The sequence below is a fragment of the Temnothorax americanus genome, unplaced genomic scaffold (assembly GCF_048541705.1).
Source record: "Temnothorax americanus isolate GAGA-0224 unplaced genomic scaffold, ASM4854170v1 Scaffold9, whole genome shotgun sequence".
NCBI classification, from domain to species: domain Eukaryota; kingdom Metazoa; phylum Arthropoda; class Insecta; order Hymenoptera; family Formicidae; genus Temnothorax; species Temnothorax americanus.
Window position 1 is genome coordinate 1152766 of NW_027509812.1, and position 25050 is coordinate 1177815.

The 25050-nt window shown below is 39.4% G+C and overlaps 1 protein-coding gene across 4 annotated transcripts in view; it reads left to right on the forward strand.

Moving 5' to 3' along the window:
- Osp (myosin phosphatase Rho interacting protein outspread) overlaps window positions 1-25050 on the forward strand; it is a 176032-nt gene that overhangs the window by 43277 nt on the left and 107705 nt on the right. For all 4 annotated transcript variants that reach the window (XM_077425528.1, XM_077425527.1, XM_077425526.1 and 1 more), the window contains exon 2: window positions 6433-6513. In XM_077425528.1, the coding sequence (XP_077281654.1) occupies window positions 6433-6513 (81 nt within the window). The remainder of the gene's footprint in view (window positions 1-6432; window positions 6514-25050) is intronic.

Here is a 25050-nt window from a genome sequence, read left to right on the forward strand (position 1 = left end):
AAATATTTTTCTTAGATTGCGCGCCGGAATAAGATTCGATTCCATCGGGACTTTCTGAATCGTAATTGACACGAACGGAGTTCAGGGCGTGTCGGTCGGGTATCCTTTAACCACGACGAAGTATCTAGGTATGCTCTTTCGCTGAGGAATTCGCAGGGCATCGGTAATTTCTTGAGGTTTTCCGCGGTCGTTACGCGGTCGCGAAGTTACTTAATTGAGTAGAAAGCGATTCAACGTGGAAATGTGTCGGCTCCTCTGCCGGGTGTATTAAATGTCTCGGCGTTATATTATCATTAGAGAGAACAGGGAAAGGAAGAAAAAAATGTTAATTATTATTTTGAGGCAATAAAGCTACATCGAAATAAGTATAAATGGACAAGCCCATACAAAAAAAATGCAATTACAGAATCAATTGCATTGTTAATTACACTTATTACTAGTTAGCAGCAATTGTACCACCACATTATTTTTCATTGTTACAAATTACAAGTAACAACAATTTATAAAAACAACGGTAAACGGTGGCAGCTTACTTATAGAAATTCTCATAAAGTAATAAAAGATTAATCACAATTAATTTTATTATTCAAAAATATTGGTATAATAATATATTTTAGTATGTTGTCTTAATTACTCATAAATAATTCACAACGCAAAGAAGCAACAAGAAATAAAATAATATACACAACAAAATGTATAAAATATATTGTTTTAAAGAATAACAAAATTTTTAAGGAATAATTAAACGTTAGAATAATAACGCAAAGAATAAAACATACGATCAGTGATTTGTGCTATTTAACAGCGAGACATGTAATTTGTCTTTAAACAAGAGGAAATAGAGGGTGGAGATGATGCATTTCCGATGCAGTTGATATTGTCTATTGCCGTTGTGGAATCGGTTGTTCCGCTCGACGAATGGTATCTGCAAATTTCCAGTATGGAAGAGAAACGTTGAAATTATATCCGCCAAACTACAGGCCGAGGCGAGACACATTCATCCTGTCACCTACATTCGTGTTTGTTCTGTCCTTCCGATAGCGTTCTTTTCCCCGGCGCGCGGCGTGGCGCACGTCGTTATCGTGAAAGTGCGTGCGATCGTGCAGCGATAATCGCACGATGCCTTGTCACAGATTGGTAGAAAACGCGCCGATAATGCCCGACTCCCGTCAGATGAAAACAGGGAAAATTCTATGTCATGCTGCCGTCTGTAACAGGGCAATTGCTTCGAGAAATTGACCGTATCAGCAAGAATTTTCTCATGCAAGAATGAGAGTATGGTAATGTAGAGAGAAAAGCTTTTCCCGTTTTTTGACGTAATATGTCTTAGTAATTAAGAAATTTCAACATACTAAAATATATTATATACTAATATTTGCGAATAATAAAATTAATTGTGATTAATCTTTTTGCGAGAATTTCTAAGTTTATAGATTGCTGTTACTTGTAACACTGAAAAAATAATCAATACGTACAATTTAAACTTTTACATATAAATGGATTAAAGATAAAGACATAAAATGGAGAAAATTGGTATTTTAGCATTATAGATGTTACCTAAAAAGAAAAGAGAAGATACCGAGTATTGCAACAGCTCTTCTGTGATTTTGAAGTAGGACGAATATCAATCTATAACCAAACATGTGCGCGATTTCCTCCTTTCTATTTTTAAGCCGTAGGGTGATATCGGTCGTTCTACTTTCGGGCGAGTCAGAGAAATTGATGTACAGGTTTATTTTCTTCGATACATTCCACGCGAACTTTTTCTTCGCCGATTCTCGCGTAGACGAGTGAGTTGCTTGCAGAACCGGGGGTGAGAAAAGAAGACCTGATGGCTCTTACGTTAATAGGAGTGTCGGGTTCGCATTCTTTCCAATTGATTTTGATACGTATGCGCGACGCGAAAAATGTTCGTTGTCAAGTCGCGTGTATCGCAATTAAAAGATATATCGAAGGACGGATACAGAGGCAGGATGTTCCTTCCTTCGAATCTCTATAATCCTTCTTTCTCTTCGTCCTCGATCGACCGATTGCATCGCGCGATAACGTCTCGCACGGCCGAGGTGGGGACAGGTTTTCAGTGCACACGGGGGTTCGATCCGCCAGTCACCGGATGTGGGATATGCAGGCGACGAGACGCGTGGGATTCCTCTTCGGTGCGTAACACGCGAATATACACCGCAGTTCCGACCTGGCAATGCCGAAGCAACGAGGAAACTTTCCCACTGAGCGAGAAATAAAGTTTTCGGAAAGCTATCGGGACAAGGATATTTACGAATTATTTTTTTTCCGAATTTTTATTTAGAAGCATAGAAAACTGTTCGATAATGGAATGGAATCGGAAAAAACGGGAAAATTGTATTACTTGTAAACATTTTTCACGCCACACAATTTTACTCTCTTCGTTTTATAATTGGAATTGAGTTTACTTTCATGTGTTTTATATTTGCTTGAAGATTAACATATTCTCCATTATGTATTTTTGTTTAGTTGCTCAGAGATTTTTATCTTACGATATAATAAATATTAATATAGTTTCTATTTTTGGATTTTTTTACTTCTCGTGCTTTACCTATAGTTTTCGTTTCGCTTGAAGCATTGTAATTACGACGTTATACTATAACATTGTAATTAATTAAACTAGTTTTTACTTAATGAAGATTAAGCATGAGCAAAAATTTATTAATTTTTATCTGTTTATTAACTTATTCATTAGTTTGTTAAAGTCAAAATGTCAGATAATTTTTATATTCTATTTGCGTGATGGTTGTATAATGTTTCCGGAACAAGGCCTCGGGAGGGATTCGAGGAAAAATATATTTCCAACGAAATCCTGTAACCATCGTCGAGCGGTGCTTTTCGCATTCCAAGCGTATATAGGAAATCGAATGCCGGCCGCGAGTTAATGCGTGCAACGGGATTTTCTTATTGGGCAGGCATCGCTCGCGACACGCTCTGTTTGGCTAACGAGGCGGCGAACGTGGCAGCGGACCTTTAATTGCTTTAATAAAGTATAGCTCGGTGCCTCGTTGCTCCGTCGTTTCGCCACGTTCGCAATATCGCCTTCGAAAGGTCGAAGAGATCGTCGTGAACGCGCTCTCTCGGCACCTACGCCATCGCTGCACCGTTGTAACGCGCGGGGGCACGTTTATGTCGGCCTTATTAGAGATTAGAAACGTGGTGGGCCCCGTCGCGTTCTGGGTCACGTTGTTTCGAGCTTAAGGACTGGCAAGGACTCCGTTCCGCGAAGCGTGTCAAGGACGACCAGAAGGAAGCGGGTCCGCCCGAGAGCGAGCGACCTGTTGTCCAATTATTATCAATTGTGAGACAAGTACCTCCGATTGCGTAACGTCGCGATAGTCACATTCGTTGATTCGCACGAGAAAGAAAGAGAGAAGGAGAAAGATCATGAATTATCCTTAATGGATCGTATACGATATTGGCCGGGCAACTGGCTCGCCAAGCGTGAAAAAATCGGATGAGAGCCGTGACAGACCCGAATCGTCGAAGCCTGTACCCTTAATTAGCGTGATAAATCGTGACGCGAATGAAATTTCCGTATCGAAATCTCGGTAATTGGTAATACGAGATGTAACTTTAACTACGCAGATTTATTGGATAATTTGCATGCTCGTGTTGAACATGCGGGATCGAAGGCCGCGCGCGAGATACAGATTTGATAAAATATATACTTCGACTTTAATAATGCAATCTATACTACATCTCGAATGACTAATATCTTAATTACTATACTGAAACTACTGAAAGAGTATGCTGTGTTGCTGTGTAGCAATTTCATCCGGTGATTGTAGGATATCCTGTCGCGGGAATTTATTTATGAAAAGATTATGAGATAAAATATTGCTGGCTTACTAGCTGCACAGTATATATACTGACTCCGTATGAAGTTATTTCATAACGATACTCGCCGATGCGTTTTAGTGACCGGCGATATGCAGGGCGGTTTACGGTTCGCTAAGCTCACGCCATATCGGTACGTGACAATCAACACGCCGGAAGTTAATTGTGAATGCGCGACGAAGCGACAGGAAATCGTACGAACCGGACGGAAAGCAGTTAAACAGAGCGTAAGCACTCGTTCAGTGAAATTGATTCGGCCGGCAAAAAAGTGGAATCTCTCACCGGTGATCCGCAACACATCTCACGAGCGTTATCGATATATACCGAGAGAATTAGGCGACTTTCGATTAGCCTTGCGTTTTTCTGCAAAAATTTTCTCGATAAACAGTGGCTGTGATCACGGCCAACGAGATAACTGGACCGTGAATCCGGTGTTTGACATTATACATGAAATAGCGTGGAAAGTGTCGCTGTTTTTATCTTTTCACGATGCTCGCAATGTGTATAATTCAACGAATCGAGAAGGTCCACATTTAATTTTTTTTGCAATGATTTTTTTATACGTCAGGTATTTTCATTTAAATGAGAAATTTGATCTGTATGAATCAGATATCTGTATCTTGTGAGACTCATTTTTCGTTTGAGGCTACATTTTAAAATCTAAGATAGACGTAAAACTGCCATGCGGCTTTATATTTGAAATAAATTGTGGTTTAGGTATTTAGCGTTTTTATCGGGTATTCGATGTTTTTTCGTTTAGCTTGTACAAGGAAGCGTCGTAATTTTCCCGAAGGAAAGAGGCGTGGAACACCTCGTTCGCAAAGCAGCCTGCCTTTATTTCTCCATGAAGCCGAGTGAATTCTCGTTCTTATCCCGGTCCTCTCTCAGATGAGAGAGAGATGATCGCCTCGTTTCGAGGTTACCACGCAATGAGAGATCGGCCGGACGGACGAGAACGAACGACGTATTACTTCTTTCGCGAGAGCGGCCTTTTTGCCGGTTCGGCCACGCCGCTCCGTTATGTAAACGCGATACGCGCGCGCGATAGCCATTATTTACGCGGCATTATCTACCACAGGGATATAACGAGTGCCAAATTATTGCGCGTTGATTGCCGCGGATAAGCACTTGCGTTTTTGACCGCGTAGAGACTTATATGTAAAGTCTCGAATTGCCGAAGACGTAGATTTATTTAAGTCGACGTTGCACTACAGTTGTAACATGATTATACGTCGTATTTTATTGGGTCAATTGCGTCAAATGTGAATTTGATTGCCTAATAAATATATAATAATGGGAACGGTGATTTACGATTTGAAGCTGAAAGTAATTTTCGAGTTCTTGATGAAAACGTTTTTAAGCAATGACATAAAAAAATTATATGATTTAAAGTAAGTTTCTTTAATAACAAGTTTAAAATTTAATTTCCATTTCTACAAGTATTATATAAATGTTACTCTGACATTGAGTTATTATTCGCGTATATATTCGCGCGCTATCGTCACAAAATATAATCGATTACATTAAAACGCTTATATGTTGGAAGGGTTAAATTTATTGTACTTCTATCTAAATAAATCTCTCTTAATGAAACCATTAGTGCGGCGCGTGCCTGTCGGTACGTTCGCATTCGTTTCAGTCGAATTAAGAGAAAAGCACTCGAGAAATGCACGAGAGATTTAATGACGTGCTCTTACGCGGGACGATTCTCTTATTTTTGTAATACCACGGTGCTGTGCGTCAATAAATAAAAAAGAGAGACAGGCAAAACGGATGTGTTGAAAATGAAAACGACGCTTGGTGACCGGTGAGAATGCTCGATACACTTGATGAATGTCCGATGCTTTTAAGATTCTTTAGAGATATAGGTTTCCATTCACGTGGCTATCATTTCCACGTGAACGGCTGTCTAACTCTCTCTTTCATCCTGTTTCTACGAGTATTCGGAACTCTACTACGAACAATAATAAGAGACCTTAGTGAAGAGAGACCACTGCACAAAACGCGCATCGCTCGAAAGTTTGATTAGTTTCTTGGTTCTCTTCTGATAGAACAGTATTTTGTGGACGCGATATGACAGCGACGACTATTTCTTATTCTCGATCTTTAACCCGCGTTTCCTGATGCTGTAGAAAAAGAAGCCCTCTATGACGCTGACAATCGGTCTCAGCCTCGTGAAATCGAGGCCACGTCATAATAATGCACCGGCATGTCGGATTCGTTTCTTTTACTCCACCTCCGGCCTTTAGTGTTACTTCTATCTTAGAACATTATTTATACCGAATATATATACCTGTGTTATCACCAATTTTTTCCATTTAGAAAATTTTTTCAACTTGAAAAGTCAATCTCTTCTTAGAAAAATTTAATTCTTGTTATAACTTGCTAATTTAATATTTCTTAACAATTATATATACGTTTCAAATTAGGTTGGTTTTATAATATAATTATTTTTTAAATTTATGAAACTTTGATTTATTCAGCTTTGAAGAAAACCATTTATTATCTCGAAAACAATACAAAAATAAGAATGACAATAATTATCTAACGCGAACTATTTTTTTGTTTTAGGCCACAAGGAAGATCTCCAAATGTGGATATCTATTCGTCGCGCCTGGATGGGATTTTTCAAACCCGCTGAATCGGACAAAGGTATGTATCGCTTTTATCGACCCGCCAAAGGAACACATTCCCTTTAATCGAACGCCATTGACGTCGATTGAATTACGCCGCAGAGACGAAGGAAAAATATTGTTAATCGTCGATCGGAAGTGCGCGCCGTGATCGATCACTTCCGTTCCGATGCTCGGGGGTACGTGACGTTATCAGCCGATCGAGTCTATCGATCGCGGGAAATCACGCCGTGAGATGTGGATCGGGCCGGCCGCGCAATTTGCTCATTATCGAGAAAGTGAGGATAAGCGGGCGCCGTTTCTCGTATCCTCCGCGCCGCTGAAAGGGGCCCGCGATACGTTTTTGCACGTATCGCGCGAAGCGATTCGCGCGCGCACTTTGCTTCGCGAAAACGTGACTTCGAGGAACACGTAAAACGAAGTCGTTCCTGCTTTATTTTACATTTATGACGGCGCGCACGAATGTTGTTCCTTTCTAAACTTTCTCCGATATGAAATATACGCCTCGTTAACACTTCGCACGGATACGTTTCTTGTTTTTCTTTTTTATCTCGATGAGTCGGTCGTGCCATGCTAGAGAATCACACAGTTTTTCGATACCAGCCTATCGAAATGTTTGGACGTTGATTGCGGCGCGGCGCGGCGACTCGCTGAGAAGTGCAGAAACGCGGATGTTGATTCGCCAACCTGTCGGTCGTATGATTTATGCTTGTCTAATGGGAACGACTGTTGTAATTTTCCCTGTCAAAGCACCCGCGACATGTGCTTGATTGACGTGTCGGGAATCCGGTCACGGTTTAATCTAAAAGGCGCAGTTGTCAAGGGGGGACATAGACAATTCGAAAAATTATAATAACAATCCGTAGCGATGTTGTTACATCGGTAATACACGGTGACCTTTAAGAAAAACCGTAAGGTTCTTATTGCAGTACATATAAGAACGATTGCTTATTAATTAAGAAAAAGTGACTGCCCTGCGATATTCTTGAATATTATGAAAGAAATGTCAAGCAAGATGTTGTTGAATCGTTACTATATATCAAGGATCAACAATAACCTTTTAGTCATTGAGAAAAACTCATGCGTTTATCTTTCACCGTATTACGAGTTTCGGATAATACTTCAGAAGATCACTTGTAATTATCATTAACGGTATATATTTACGAATTAAACTATTCGGGAAGAATAGTTTAATAGCTAAGAAACTGAGAGAAGAAAGCGCAATTTCCTAGTTCAAAGTTGTCTGTTGGGGCGCGGGTAGTCTTGATTATAGCCGAGATTTACACGATCGATAATTACCGACATATATTGAGCTCGTTTGTCTTACATCAAATAGAAAGTCTCACGCGCCGGTGACCGTCTTTGGCCTCGATCTTGGTCTCGCTTGCGATAATCTGTCGTGTGATGTTCTATGACAGGTCGACCGCCTTAATTTTTGCTAGGGTTTCTCAATCTATCGCAAATAGGATCCGCGCTTTCACGCCGAAGTACCACCACATGTGAAGGATTCAGTTCTATCAGATAGAAATACAGTTTCTTTCGTTAACGCGTAATTGTTTTTTTTTTAAATTCGATATATCTATTCGTTCGCTCTCTTTGCAAGTCTAATTCATTTAACGTCCTCAAAAATCTTTGATCGTCTTCCGCGAAATAATTTTCTGCGTCATAACATTCGCAATCGGTATCGTAACATTTAACTACTTTCTACTACACACTTTGTGCTCACATATATATTCAACACATTTGTGTTATATTCTCAGCAACCATAAAACTGTATCATAAAGTTTATTAAACTTTTTATTTTATAGATTTACATATAATCCTTATATAGACAAATTTATAATATATTATTAAAATTAGGAGGTTTATAAGGAAACGATTTAATCCGCGTAACTATATGTGTCAGACTTAATTACGCAGCAACATTTATTAAAATTAAAAAAATTTTTATTATTCTCATTAAGTAGATATTATCGAAATTACTTATCTACACTATTAGCTATTTATTATCGCCATTTGTTAGCTACAATACAAGTCATTTATAACGTAGGTATATCCTCCGTAGTCCTTGGAGGGCTTTAAGACAGTAATAAACGCTTTCTACTACTATTACTATATTACTTTGAGTCCCTGTAAAAGACGCTTGTCATAAAAGGAGGAAGTTACTCGGAACGACTGCTTTCAGACTATCTCGGTTACCTGGGACTCTCTCGATTAACGAATTATTGTCGTTCCCGCAGTTAAAGGTATTGTCGAGAGATTACATGGACCGCGACACGAGCCCGTAAATTCCGGTCGTTGCGCTGAGGAGAAAGTGAATATAATTAGAAGCCGCTTTAAGAAGGCCTTAAAGGCCTTTGAGGCCCGAGCGGTGCGTAACAGCCGTTAATGCGTGGTACCGACTCCTTAATTAAGTGAACCTTGTTAATTCATACACACGGCGTGTCCCCAGGATTTTCTTTCTCTTTCTCTTTCTGCCTCGCCCCCTCCGCAGTGATAAATCCCGCACAGCTACGTTCAATAATTTAGCAGACGCTTTAATAACGATATCGCGTTAAGGTTGACGATATTTTATCGCCCAAGACGGTGCTTAAGGGAGACTCGGATTCTTGAGAGATTATTACTTAATATTTTACGCGCGGCATTCCTATCCGATTCTTTTCCCATGAAAACGTTTGCGATTATGAACGCTCGCCGAACGTTTTATAGTTGCGATTTATCGTGTTTCAGTGATTTAGATTTGTTATTAATTTGTTTATGATAAAAAAAAATTAAAAATTTTAATATTTCACTTATAGCTTGATATCTAAATTACTCTAAAATTTGATTCCAAGTATTGATGATCAAATACAACTAAATTATTTTAGGTAATTATAAATAAGCAAAGATGAGGGGAAAAGAAATAGTTTTGACAATAACAAATAACATTGCATTTATTTAGTAATAAAAATTAAGAAATAAAACTCATTACTTGTGAATTGTTAAGTATATTTTATTCATTCATTTGTGTAATTGATTATAAGAATAGGTTTTATAAAAAATATATTTCTTGTATTTTTTTTGTATAATCAGTTGCATACACGAATGCATAAATAAAATACATTAAATAATTAATATCTATATAAAATTCTAATTTTTAAAGAATAATTTACCAAGCAATTGAGTGAAACAATTGAGAGTAGAATCGTTACATTGGATATAAGTATTTATAAAATTTATATACGTTGTAATTGAACAACCAGTTAAATCTACAATATTTACATATTTGTTGTCAGTCAAATGATATTTTAGCAAATCCGCGCGTCGTGACCGCCACGACGGATTTCGGATTTGTTCACGGTTACAGACGGAGACAGAGGTGAATTCATCTAGGTAGTCGTTCGGTATTTCACACGTTTCGAATTTCACGACGGCCGATGGCGTCGTGGTACAACTCTCATCTAGCGATATATAATAAAGCGACGCCTTTATTTTCACTCCGATAATACCTCGAGGCGTCGAGAGAAGTCGAATGGTAGGAATCTCTCACGGATCGTGAGATCGATGGATCTCCGTTGCAGTATTGCGGTTAGAGAAATACTCTCGCGAGTATATATGCGTAACTATATTCGCGCGGTTAGAAATTACATTTATTCTGTTCTTCTATCGATTTCCCTCTGAAGTTGAAAGCCTTTCTTTAGAATCTCTAGATCAATAATCTATCAGCAATTTAGATAGTATCGTAGATCAATATTTTTCAATAATATAGAGTCTAATAATATACAGACCTAATAATAAATAATTATTTCCTGCCGCAAATTTCTTTGTTGATTGAACGTTTAGATGAATATAGCCGAAAGAACGTAATGACGAGATATTTTATGAATCTGTCAGGCAACATATTACGTCTTTCTCTCTTAACTATTGCGACCTGTTTATTACGATATTTTTAATATAAAAAAAAACAAAAAAAACGTAATTTACGCCTATATGGTATAAGAAAGTCTATGGAAATTGTTGAATATTTAATGTGCGTATCCGATATCAATCGCGATTCATTGATATATGTACGTAAAATCCTGGTGCTTGCGTCACGGTGCTCTTTGTAAAAGCGCGACGTAAAGATACGGAAAACAATGAAAATCGTCCGAAACATCGTAAAGCAAGCACGCATTGGAACGCGTGTGCGCAGCAGTAAAACGCTCGATTATACATTCACTGCGTGTTTGCGTCGTCGTAACGACACCGTAAAACGATAAGTCCAACACGACTCTGACGATAACGCGACCAGGCCTTTTTCTTGCGTAACAATATTTGCACAGGGATAAATAAATTTCTACATTCTGACACTTGTAAGAAAGTGGACTCTTTCGTGGGTCATGTTTTGATTTCGCCCGTCACCTTTCGCAGCTACTCGAAAGAGTGCGAAATAATTCGCGGCACGAATAAATAACGTAAATGCGCGAAAGCGCGTATGCAACATGTCACGTGATCGCAAAAACACACTGCTGGATTGATCGATTTTCTGCGGTAGCAAATGCGCTGCTGATTGATAACAGTCATATCAATAATCGGAACGGGAGCGTGATAACGCGGCGGTATCGGTGGCTAATTCGCGAATTGCTTTATAGTTAATGTAATTCATCGGCCGTGATAGAGTTATTTTTCTACTTTTTTCATAGACAGGTCGTTGATCACGACCTCGATTAATTTATTCGATTCGGTGTTAATCGATTACGCGCGAGATAGCTTACGAGGCAGAAACTCTTAATTGCAACCGCGGCCCATTCTGCGTGGTCAGCCGGTTCGATACATTAATGTTGCGGCAACGTTTTACACATGTTTCGTTAGCTTTTAACGTAAAACAATATTTCGCGGTCTTTATTGCGTAACAATTATATCGCTGCATTGCTAATTTACTTCCGCGATACGGTTACCGTCGTCAGACATTGTCGTTGTCGCACGACTAAGCCGGGCTAAGAAATGCCGTATTTCTTTGCGCACGAATGTTTTCTTCCGTTTCTTCTTGTACACGTTCTATTGTGTCGATAAATATATATTCACGGTATGACGGCACTCCGTTGCATAATCCATGTCTTTCGTCGCGACACACCTACGACACCTGCTCGTTGTCACATTAGGCGCTAATCTAAAAGATAAATATACTTATCGCGGAGCTAAAGACAGAGAACTCACGCCTTTCGTTTCTGCGTCCCGACTTTACTCTCTCATTGAAAGCAAAGCATCGTATCTGCCTTCTTATCACGCTATTGTAAGACACGTTTGCATCATAAATATCTCGGTTATCATAAAATTTTTACAAGAATGGTTATTCAGAAAAATTAATCGATTCCGATTTTTCGCAGATAAATATAATCGTGTTTTTAATGATATGACGCTCCGTATATATATATGTTATCTGAAAAAATGATATTATAAACTCGACGACTAGTTATAATATAAAAAATATTTTAAATATTTGATGTCAAGAATAAGAAAATCTGCATTGAAATATTTATACAATTAGATATGTCTGAAGATTTCGATAATATATTTTGCGGAGCGTTCTGTACACAAGCGATAAAACGTAGTATTTTGATACGCATCAAAATAATGTATATGTGTGTAGTGTATATCTCTCGATAAAATATTATCGATAAAAACTTAATAAAATGAACTGGTCGAGCGTCATTGGCTAACTACAATTTCGTCTCGCGTGCGCGATGATTCAATTAGGAATGATTGATCCTAATTCTAGTACATCATTACATACACGCATCGTTCATTTCTTTAATTACCCAATTAACGCGCTCACCTCAATTCGCCGAGACCGCGGTCTGTCGAGAAACGAGGGCGTCGCGCCGGGAAATTTGCAAGATATTTTCCTAACAATGAGGGGAAAGAGATGCAGACGCGGGACACGGATATGAAATTGGCGCGGGGTATTCTAATGAACCACGCGGGAAGCGCGAGAAAAATCGAGGTCGGACGCGCGCGCACGCGTGGAATTCCGCTAAACATTCCCGAGCCGTGGATTTACATTGTAGGCGCACCCCCTCCCCGCACCGAGAGAAGTAACTGTTTCCTTTCACTGTTTTTTTCGGTCCCACTGAAAAGGCAAGTAGTTCGTTGCTCGCATTATTTGTGCAGCATTCCCGACACGTGTACGTTCCGCGGTCGAAGGACCGGCCGGTGGCGGCGTTAAGGTGCGCGCCAACGTATATCACATTGGCTCGATAAACGAGCCTCGTAAATCGTGACGTTAATCACGGCCACTCGAAATTGTTTGCATGACGTTTTTAATGAACGTTTTTTAACGACTCTATTTCGGGATTGCACTTGGCCGAGATCGATTAGAAATAGTATAGACAGCATTATTTGATATGAAATCGACACAGTGTTATCACAAATTTACTATATCGATAGAGTTCGTGCAATTTTTAATTGTGTTATTTATCGCATCGATGTTCTTTTATTTTTTGGGTGAGGATGTTTTGCCCACAAAATCACGAAGACTGGGAAATAATGAATGATTTTATTTCGAATAATTGTCACAATTTGATTAGAATAATTTCAATGAGTTACTTTAATTTTAAACTAACATCTAAAATTTCTTTGCTCGAATTTTGGCTTTCCTTAGCTTTGCTATTATCGAGCGCATGTTTCTTGTTTGTATTGATTAGAATAATTTACACATTTTTATTACACAGGCGCGCAACAGAGAAGCAATTTATCTTTGAAGCGCGACGAAATAATTTAATCGCACGCATTTACGTTTCTATGCGCGGCTTTAATGAGCATGTTCCTACTCGCAACGACGCGGTCGTCGCCTTGTGAAGCGTTGAGTAGTACGCGGCTTAAGTCCCGGCCGCTGCGAAATGCATTTGCTTACAGCTGGCTCACGTACGTCCATATAAAACATCGCATTATTCGCGAGTTATGCCCCGTACGCACGTCGATGCTTCTTTTCTCTTCTTTTTTTTTGCCTTCTCTCTTTTGTGCTGCCTCTTAAAGTCTTCAGGCAGCCCTTAGCGCACATGCGTGTCGTCGTCCGTCTTTTTCCTCTTCTTCTCGTTTTCCTTTTGCTCCTCGATGCGCCACCTTGGAAACGCGCGACGAATGCAAATGTATCTTCAACCCATCCGAATCCGGTGAAATACATTAGACGATTCTAAATGAAAATATAAGAATAAGGGATTATTGGTGCACAAGTGGGCGGCGAGATTGCAAAAAAAAAAAAAAAAAAACGGCTCTTCCGAATCCGATGAAATATATTAAGCCGAAAAGTATTTTCGCCTTTGTCAACCACGCTTGCTATCTGCGCGGAGCTGCACTTTGCGACTCATTGCCGTTTCATCGGGTTTTGCAACGTTTACGAGCGACGTATATCAGCGGTTTTCAGCGCATTCCGTTTGCAACTTGGAGATGCTACTTAGAAAGGTTGGTGCGTGTTATAGTTAGCACTGCAGGTTACAGTTTTCTTTTCGTTCGCATGGCAGCTAGGATTATGACATGAAAAGGGACAGTTTAAAGTTGGACTGATTATAGAGCTGGACGTGGTTCTTCATCCATATTCTCCTGCAACTTGAACCTTTTGATTCTATTATATACGATTACAATTGAGAAGGAAATAAATAAATGCGAGAGATCGCGCGAAGTCGGCACATGCAAAATACACGCGTCTACTTTCGAGCACGAATTTGTATTTGCAGTTCTGAAACCGAAAGTCATCCGCGACGAACTCGCGCTCGTCTCGCTTTCCTGGAAGACATCGTCGAAAGACAGCAAAGAACTCACATTTATATGCCTGTATTTATATACCTAATTTTCAATCTACAAACGCTAACTTCGTATTAGATCAGTCGCATTTAGCACTAAATGTGAGACATATTGACATATACGCCCTATATTTTCATGGCCATCTCGCTTGATGTAGAAACTGAATCTGAGAGATCAGTTAGATAGATCGGGAACATAGTAATATCGATATAAGCAAAGGTTACTGGGCGAATCAATAAATCGCCGTATAATTTAGCGTTCGCGGTGTTTTATGGCCGTTTATTATGCACCTGCATAAATCATATCGCGACAAAAAGCATGCGAAGCGCGAAGTCTCGCCCGCTTCGATCTTGAAGCTTTGCGCATTCCTTACGCGCGTTTCGAAAGTGAGTAACGGCGTGTAAGGGATCAGAAAGCGAAACAAAAGGTCCGGCACGCTTGTCGTGCTAAGCTAATTATCGATAAGGCAATCAATCTCTAGAACGCGCCGCGCTCCAGGTCACTAATGCCAACCTTCGGGCCAAGAGAGAAAGCAGTTTTGATTAGAGTCGTACACCGTCTGATCTGGCGATATTAACTGTCTTGATTATGCATAACGTTATAAATTTTTAATGCGTACATATAATTTCGCGAAATCTCCTTGCGCCACGTGATTGGATCTTGAATACTTGACGATGAAAGTTTTATGTAAAATCACGTTTTATCAGACCGATTCGCGAAACTCGTAAAATCTCGTTAGAGAGAATTTTGTCATCCATTTATCTACTGTCGTTTACTTATATAAATATAAATGGAATTCAGTCTTATTTGACATGTTATCAGATTAATAAAAAAAAAAATTTTACTGTCATATTTTTTTGTCATTATAGTTTTATTGGCAATCTCATTCCGTACGTTAGATGAGATCTCATGCAAATTTTACGACACACAGTAAGTATATATATGAGCGAACACTTTTAAAGCGATGCCAATCTCATGCATTATATAGGCCTCGATGCTTAATATGGATGTCGCTGTCACGAGGCGCCTCGAGAAATACCATGTTTGATCAAGTCTTTCATCAAGGCTGTGTCAACCGCGAGGTCGTCGCATGCGCGGGACACCGCCTATGTAAAACTCGAACGTTACAACCTCGTGAAACTCGTTAAAACGACGTTATTTGGCGTAACCAAAGTACCCGCCGTCGTGTACACGCGCACGTCGTGACTTCATCGTCTAGCACCTCAGAACTGGCTATTGTTCTATGAATAGAGCTCAGCTATCTCCGTCCCTTCCCCTAGGATTTCTCTTCGTCAACCTTTCACCGTTTATACCGGGATCACTAAACATGTCGAATGTGTGAAAATTGCGATAGAAATTTTAAAGGATTTTTGTGTTACGTCTATCAAGATAAAATATTTTCCCACGCGAATCTCGTCCTCAAGATAGAACGCCAAATTTGGCGTCACAGTGATTTGGTGATGAGAAAGAACAGAATTAATATATCTTCGCAATTGAGTAGAAAAAGTCCTTATGTTTTTGGGTCATTGTTAATTTTAATTTTACAATTAGCCAAATTAACATATCTTTAGATGCAAGAATGGCTATAAAACATGGTATAAAGAAAGATTTAAAAAGCCGGCGAGTATTTATTGGGCGTATGTTGCATACGAAAATCGCAACTTTCAAAAAAAGAGAAATCGAGATAAATATCGTAGATATTTTTGTAGCGAAGTAGCACTTGTTTTTAATTCGGGCACCATTGTTTCGGATATACTTGCATTACCACAGGTAGCTCGACAAAATTTTTTCGCTCAAGCGTGCCGAGTGCTTCTCATAGTTCCCTTTGTCCCATGACTCGTAACCTCTCTTTGAAATGGAACCGAGAATGGAACAATGACGAGGAGGAAAGGAGAATCGGAGAACGCGCGCGGTTACGCAAGCGGTTGCTCTTCAACTGCTCCATGCGTTACGCATCAACGACGGAAAATTAAGCGAAGAACCAGCTTTGAAGAACCGTTCGGTTTTTTCGCGTTAACCGCGTCATCGTACCGCAGAAAAAGTATAATACACCTGTTGTACAGCCAGGAATATTTTCTTAGTCAAGAGACGTGAAATTAGACATTGAGATATGAAATTTTTCCATATAAATCTCGCTCCAAACATTTTCTGTATTAATAAATAACTTATTTTATAACTATGTCTCTCTCAATCGCATAGTTGTAACAGCTTAGATATCTAGAAAGATACTACTCCCGGTCTTTTAATATTGTTTCAATATTCTTCATATTTTCGTCGTGTAACTTTGTTATTATAGATAAATATAATAGCAATTTTGTAATTTTGATTTGAGAGGAGAGAAAGAGAGATCGATATCTTATTAAGAGCTTATATAAAATACCTGTTAAGAAGTTCGATTTCACTGTGAGAATCATCAAGGAAGTCGGTCTGTTCGCTGAATGGGTATACCACGATTTCTCATCGCCTATAGTTCGATCAGGGTTTCGAGGAGCGGGAAGACCCGGAAGAGCACAAAAGAGAAGGAAATCTTTGTAACAGAACGGTGGATTCGTCTCCGTGGTGAATGGTACGCGATAACTTTATTATGGGCCACGTGCGTTTACATAGTGGCACGTACATCCAACTAACGCTTACCTTGTCTACGATCAATTTAACCGTACGTGAAAGAAACGAAAGCTGAAATCAGATATTACATTTAATTTCTTTTCCCTTGGAAAAGATGCTTAATTAGTTGAGCATTTTCTTAAATCTTGTTGCATTTATTTCTTATACGTATCTTGTCTGCGGAGAAAATTCAGTTTTATTATTCAAGAACCTATTTGAATCTTTTCTAAATTCTTAATTTTTTTGAATAAATTAAGACGCGTGTCCTAAATATATAATATATGTATAAATATATAAATAAACGCACGTGTGGAGCGACGAAAGAGGGAGCAACACACGTCGCCACCGCGGCTCCCGAGGCATTGCGAGAGAGAGGACGAGAGAAAAGTCGGCGCGGAGAGCGTGCGAAAGCGATTCCCGTCGCGCGTAGAATTATTGTCCGCCGAGTGGTTTAATCGTCGGTAACGAGCAACCGCTTCGACGATACTTATACTTCGTCGTAGTGTCTCTACGATCGTGGCCGTGGAAAAAATAATAAAACGGATTCGACTCGACGGGGAAATGCGGTATCTGAGTATCTTGATAGGCATAATTGTCCTTCTCGCGTTATCGGCGCGGGACGATCTCGCGAGAGCGGCGATAATACGCCGACTGTATCGTCTCTTCTCTCCCGACGCGTCGATCGAGCCATCTCCCATCCCGTTTTGCGACTCGCGGATTTACGAACGCGTCCGTACGCGAACCGTAAGGATAAACCGTTGGAAAGTCTTTCCCGTGAGAGTCTTTAATCGCGGAAAGGATCGAGTCGGACGAGTTCCTCGACCTGGCTCCTTCGCGCATCAGATGCGTCGAGCGACGATGCGTTGGAACCCGGGATGCTGAGACATACGAACGAAAACGTAATAAGCGCGACTTAAGTACGGCACTTGATGCGTCAACGACGCGGTTGTTGCTGCATGATTCATGATTTAACGTTAAAGCCTATTATCTCAGTGTAATTGGCAAGGCGTGGTTTATATACGTGCCTACGTGACTTTCTAATAACATAATTGCTCGAAGCTCTCTGCACATATTACAGATTTTGGGTTAACATCGTTCAGAGGTTAATTACGTGCGCACGCGAATGGCTTATTTAAGTGTGCGAAATTTATTTGCTATTTTGAATACGCCAGCGAAAGAGCCACGGTTAAACAATTAAATATCTATCTAACGCGGTTGCATATCTTGAAATTCCAATGTTACATGCTTTCATCAATCAAAATGTCAGTTCTTGTATAGAAATCTCGTCCTTTATCGCTTAATCATCCTCCAATTATTTTCTGAGAATTTCTCTGTCATTTATAGCAATTTAATCTTTATTGATGCGTCATAAGCGTGCTTTTTATATCTCTTTTTTCGTGCGGGAATTTGCTAACATTATTCGTACGCTTATTGCATTCTTTCATAGTCGTGAAGGACATCGTCAGATAAAATCTTGATTCTTTAAAAGTTTAGAGTTTTATTTCGCGCAGTTTGTGGGTGGGAATAAATTCTTCAATTCAATTCTTTGGTCACGAACTTGTGTCGAAGTCCTTGCACCAGCAAGGATGTTGCCACCGCACCGGTAAGAAGAATTGAAACGTGAAATTTTGTTTATTCGCGTTGCCTGGTCGCTGCGCGGCGTGTACGTTGCTCCTCGTGTCCTGTTAGCCGTGGGACAGTCGGCGTATCCGCGAGGGATCTACGAGAGCAAACAGTGCGCTAATTAGATTTCCACCTGCCAAGCACGCAGCGCAGCTCCAGTGCGGCTCAAGGCGAACGCACTTGCCGTGCGCGCGATGTTACGCAGCGCAAAGAAAAGCAGCAGTGTGCGGAAGCGACCGGTTAACCGGCTGCTTGATTTCAGTCGACAGTCCCCGATTACGAACACTACGACGAAACCATATGTTGACGATCGAGCGGATTGCTAGAATTTTGCGTCGCGGCGGCGGCGGCGGCGGCGACCATCTGCGAAAGGAATTAATGTGCCGGTTCGTATAACGGCTGCTTTTGCTTACGCAACGCGTCGATCCGTTTATTATCGAATTTTTATTCAGCCAGCCAAGTTGGAAACTCGTAATGTAACAGTGCAGGAAATTATACGAAAGAAAATTGATTTAACATTAGGGAATTAACATGAAGAGGAGGAAAGCTTTTGAAGAAAAATTTAATGTATAATATTCCAAACAGTTTTATGCTTTCTGTTATTTAAATTTTTGGTATAGTCTTTCACATCTTTAAAAAAAAAATGAAGAAAAATCTTAGGCTTAAACAGATGTTTTAAATATTTTATTATAATTACGGCATTTATGTACTTATATATGATATTTTGTCATTAATTAACATATTTATCAATAAGATATTCTAAGATAGGATTCTAGATAGTATAAGATTTATCCTATTTATTACTGTTAAATTTACAGTTATCGTAAATTACATTTAATGTAGCACAGTTTTGCGAGACTGATACGACGAATGCTTAAGAATTCGACCATGTAATTGATACTTATACACAATATTCGATCATGCTATTTCTGACGGTGGAAGAAGATCTCTAATGAAAGGCGATCAGCATTTTTTCCGAAGTATATGCTTATCGTGCCTCGTACCTCGCGTCGTGCATACCGCTATGGGAATCTGCGTGGGGTTGCGTGAGAACTCTAGAGAAGGGACGTTTGCCATTTGTGACTGAATCAGGTAGGCAGACAATCGCGTGTCACCGGGTGCAAATTAAGGCTGACGCCAACCTTCGCGGCACGCGTCCGGAAACCCCGATTTTTACATTCACTTTCGTCACATTGCCGTCCTCCGGTGATACAGCCCCTGCGGCAGTCTATCAATATCAATGGATATTGATAGATTTCAATTGTGTTATTTCCGGGCATATAAAACTTGCACAAAGTGTTCTCAGAATAAATTGCAGTTGCAATATAGGTAATAGGTAATAGCAATGCAATAGAAAAATAATTTTAGTTCGTTGCTGTAAATTATTTTAAATTCTTTGTTAGCACATACAATTGAAAAGATGTTTGTTTCTTCTAGAATTGCTTGGCTTATGAGCGAGTTTTAATTCAATCGAATCGCATCCGACGAATCGCCGTGAGTTTCAGGAAACAGTCGTCATCGTATGGTACCATGTACCCACAAGCCATAGATCAGTCTCGTATATATCAGTAGCACTTTCGTTGAATCGTTCGAGAATTATCTTAAGGCAAAGCGACGTCGAACCGCGCACAGGTGTGTGTTTTATCGCAGATTGCTCCACTTTTCGCATTCAAGTTGCTACGCCTCGGAGATTTATCTACCGGCATAACTAATCTCTGCCTCTCAGGTGCTTCCATCAGTGGGTTGGTTTCGCGAGGTCGGTTTATCGAAGCTCTTATTAATGACGAGAGTACGTCCGAGCGAGATTTATCTGATATAATACGTCATTCGCGTCCAAGTGTATCATTGAAAAGGCAATGGTTTGACTAGTCCGGTAACTGATTGGAGCTATAGATAACGCATAGTTACATGTCTACGGCAGTGCCACGCACATGCGTAATTTTATTTAAACGTAGCCAATATTTTATTCATATTTATATAATAATGTTGAATGTCATGCGAATCTTGAGCAATATCATGAAACTTCGACTCGAAACATCGTACCTTCCGTAAAGCAATTAATGCGAGAAGATAGTTTTTTTTACATCTAAATACATCACATTTTGTACATAAATCAATGAAACACGAATCATCGGTTATTTGGCATTCAATGTGTAACTGGCATTCATAATTTCATGTGCGAGTTTAACATACGTCCGGTGTACACCGACCCCTAACGAGGCATAATTAATTTATATCGATTCGTGAGGAATATTTATCTTGGTCGCTAATGGATTAAATTCCAGCTGTTACGTCGCGAGTCAGGAAGGACGAAGAGAATGACGAACAGAAGTGCCACGTTGTATGTATCGCGCGAAGGCTCTTTTCGCTTATTTATCTGAGGATTTGTTAATCCAGCTGCTTCTAATCCCACATGTATATATATAGTTACTGCTCGCAACACGATTACGGTCATAATTCATAACTGACGCGATTGCGTCACCCTCGATACATCATCGTAACTGGCGAGACACAGGAAGTTCTACGACGCTGCCGTTCTGCCGTGAGATATCTTTCGATGTTCGTGACTAGTTACTCGGATATAATATGTTGTTTATTTCCGTGCTTTTTTAATTTCATTGTGCACCATTGATTAATGCCAGAGCCTGACTATACTACTCGATCGCGACTCACTCGAATATGATAGCTCGATTTTGAACATGTGTATATATGTATAAAAGAATTTTGTTAATTCTCTGGATTCGAAGTCAACTGAAATTGGTTTTTTATAATTCTTTGAATTTCAATTTTTGCGCGTCTTTGGAGAACTCATACTCTATTTATATGCGGGAATCTCTGTAAAAGCACTGGTATGCATAAAAAGGCATGCGATCGAAAATAGCTGAGCGCATAAAAATAGCCTTTACCTCGGCGCAGCGCGGTCGAAGAAATTCGCGATATACATTTTCATGAAGTTAACGAAATCGAATCTCGTATACGCGGCCGTTCTTAACCTGGAATGCGAAGGATCGCGAGCAAATTATGCCGCTCGCTCACGGGGCTTGTCAAGGTGGTTCGGATGACAGAGGCTGAGTCATTCTCTCGATCGTTCGCAGTTACATTTTGCTTTGCCGAGATATACGATTTCGCGAAAAACGCGATTCGCTCAGCGAATCCTCCGAGCGAGCCCCGACCGCGAAATTCCGACGGAGCCCTCGTTTTAATATCGCATCGCGATGTTGTCGTCGTCGTTGCAAGGACGTCATAACGTCGTTCTCTCTACCTCGAGTTACCTTGAAGAATTTTCAGATTAATAAAATGAGGACAATAAGAAGGATCCGCATCAGCGACGGCGCGGCAGTACCGCGGCGGGGTTACGCGAACGCACACCGGTAGCTATTACCCGCTATTCATCGGGCGATTCGCAAGAGGCAATCTTCGGGATTGGTAGGCGAGGTCATATCCTCGGTATACACTGCTACCGTGGAGTTCTCGTTCACGGGCCAAATATGGACTACGCCTTGGGAACGATCGCGTGCCGCTGAACGAGCGGAGAAAAAAAAAAGAAAATGTCGGAATTATGATGTATGGCCGCCTTAGCCGGACGATGTTATTTTCTGGATCGTACGAATCGTTTCTTTCTATCCGACTATAAATAGCGATATCGACGACGCGCCGGGAGATCACGAACGGTTTACGTAACGTGCAAAAAAAATCGCGCGAGATTCACGCATCGTTCATCGTATTCAGAATGAGAGTTACCGGTGAGTCGGTACGCCTTGGAAAGGTCACGAGGAGGCGGCTGGAGAGTTCGCAATGGTGCGGTTTCACCGGTAGACGAGGAGGATAATGACGAGAGGGAGATGTATGTGAAGTTAGCCCCGCACTTTTTGAATTTTTAGTTTTTTTTTATTGTGCCGTATTGTGCTACGTTTGTGCTGTATTGTGCCGCAAACCGCAACTCCGTAACCCAAAGCGTATTCGAGAAAATTAAAAAAAACAAAATTTTTGATAGCCCCGCACTTTTCGAATTTTCAGTTTTTTTTTATTGTGCCGTATTGTGCTAGATTTGTGCTGACTTGTGCCGCAAACGAGAGATTGATAACTTCGATAACAATTAAGAAAAAAAATAAAAAAAAAATTATACTAGCCCCGCACTTTTATCGAAATAAACCCATTTTTTTTTGGTTGATAGATAATAATTTGTGCCACGTTGTGCCGTTGAAACTAACTCGATATCTCTTTTCGTTGGGCAGATAAAAAATATTAAATTTTTAAACAAAATAACAATTAATTACTTCAAAATTAATTACTTCGCATTTATCAAACTTCTGTAAACTGTGCTGAGTTTCGCTAGATGAGTACAACAAAGAAATGGCCAAAAATGCATAGAAAGTTGCAGGGGTTGAAAATAATGAGCTAAGGGAGAGGGAGAAATAGGGGTGAGAAAAAAATTTTACAATTTAAAATTTTTTAAAATTGTGCCGGGTTGTGCTCGAAGAGTACAATAACTTTTCTTAATGACAAAATGTCCGCAAGTCGTTAGTTTTCGCAGCACAACCATCTAGAGAAAGCAGTTTTTAGGAATTCCAATTTTCAAATTGCTATAACTTTAGAACCGTGACAGGGAATGAAATTTTGCGACTTGTGCTGAATTGTGCTGGACGGGCACAACAAGAAAACGGCTAAAAAAGAATCGAAAGTAGCAGGGGTTGAAAATAATGAGCCAAAGGGGATGGGGGTGAGAAGAAAAATTCGCATTTTCAAATTTTTTAAAATTGTGCCGGATTGTGCTAGGCGAGTACAATGACTTTTGTTAATGACAAAATGTCCGCAAGTCATTAGTTTTCGCAGCACAACCATCTAGAGAAAGCAGTTTTTAGGAATTCCAATTTTCAAATTGCTATAACTTTAGAACCGTGACAGGGAATAAAATTTTGCGACTTGTGCTGAATTGTGCTGGACGGGCACAACAAGAAAACGGCTAAAAAAGAATCGAAAGTAGCAGGGGTTGAAAATAATGAGCCAAAGGGGATGGGGGTGAGAAGAAAAATTCGCATTTTCAAATTTTTTAAAATTGTGCCGGATTGTGCTAGGCGAGTACAATGACTTTCGTTAGTGACAAAATGTCGACAGGTCACATTTTATGGATTTTACAATACAACTGTTACAATACAACTAGAAGCTTGGGTTTTAGTTGTAGAAGAATTCTAAACTCCATGCCATGTCTGAACCGTATAGATAATCCAGTTTTGTAAATTGTGCTGAGTCGTGCTACACTAGATAAACCAATAACAATGTTGAAAAAGGTAAAATCGAGGGTGTTTAACAAATATAGCGAAAACAGTGGCGGAAAAAAAAATGTTGCATGTTCATAATTTTGCCTACTGCGCCGGCTTGTGTGCGTATGCGTGTGCGTGTGCTGGACGGTCAAACTTCTTTTAATGATTCCTCTTCTAAAAAGGAGATGTGAAGTTTATTGTTGTCGCTTTTCCGCGATGCCGATTGGTTCTCTTGCTGCGCTTACTTCATTTGCAGCTGTCATTGTGTATTTTGACAGTTGTGTGTATCAAGGAGTTAATAATGTAATAGTAATAGCATAATGTTAAAGCTAAATAGCGCGCGCGAAGCGCGCGTTTGTAGTGTCTAGTTAACTAAAAACCGCGTTTTGCATCACCCAGAACCAACGACGTGGACGTAGCGGTGGTTTGGTTCCTTTTTATTTTTTTTTTTTTTTTTTTTTTTTTTTTTATTTTTTTTTTTGCGGTGGTTTTAATTTTTTTTTTTTTTATTTCAAGTTTGTTAACTATTTTATTATTTTTTACTTTTTTAAATTTCCAAAATGTTTTTATTCTTTATGTTAGATTATATATATGTTTTTATAGAGATTATATATATATATTTTTTTTTATTGAGTTAAATTATATGTATGTAATATAAATGTATTATAAATGTATTATATAAAAATGTTAATTTTGTGATTATAATATGTTTGAGTGTAGGGATATTATTAATGGAAGAATTGTATAAAATATATATTGTATTATTATTACATAAAAAATAACAGATAAAAAAGAAAAGACGTGCATACATATGTAGGAGTAATGAAATAAAATTTTATAGTAATATTAAAGCAAAAATAAAATTGGTCTTTTTAGGCAAATAAATGCAAATAATACTCTGTATCTTTGACATCTTTAGTATATCTCGCTAATCTGTTTCGCACGTAACATAAATTAACAAATGCGGATTTATTACGAATTCTTGTGTTTTGTATTTAGTGTTTTTTACTAAATCGTCGAATTCCACCCATTGTGATCCTCCTTGATAGGAGTATCCTACATAGTGTCCTTTTTCTATGCTGCCATATCGAGCTACTACACCTGCTAAACGGAAGGAATTATTGCCGATCTGAAGTTTTGGCACAAATTCTTTAAGACGAGTAATGTCTCGTTCTTGTCTATTATCTGTTGCATCGCACTCTATAAAGATTTGTGTACCATATCTTATGTTTTCGGACATAAGTTGATTGCAACAGATTGACTTATTATCTGGCATACCTTTCAGTACAGCCTCAGATAACTCGCAAAAT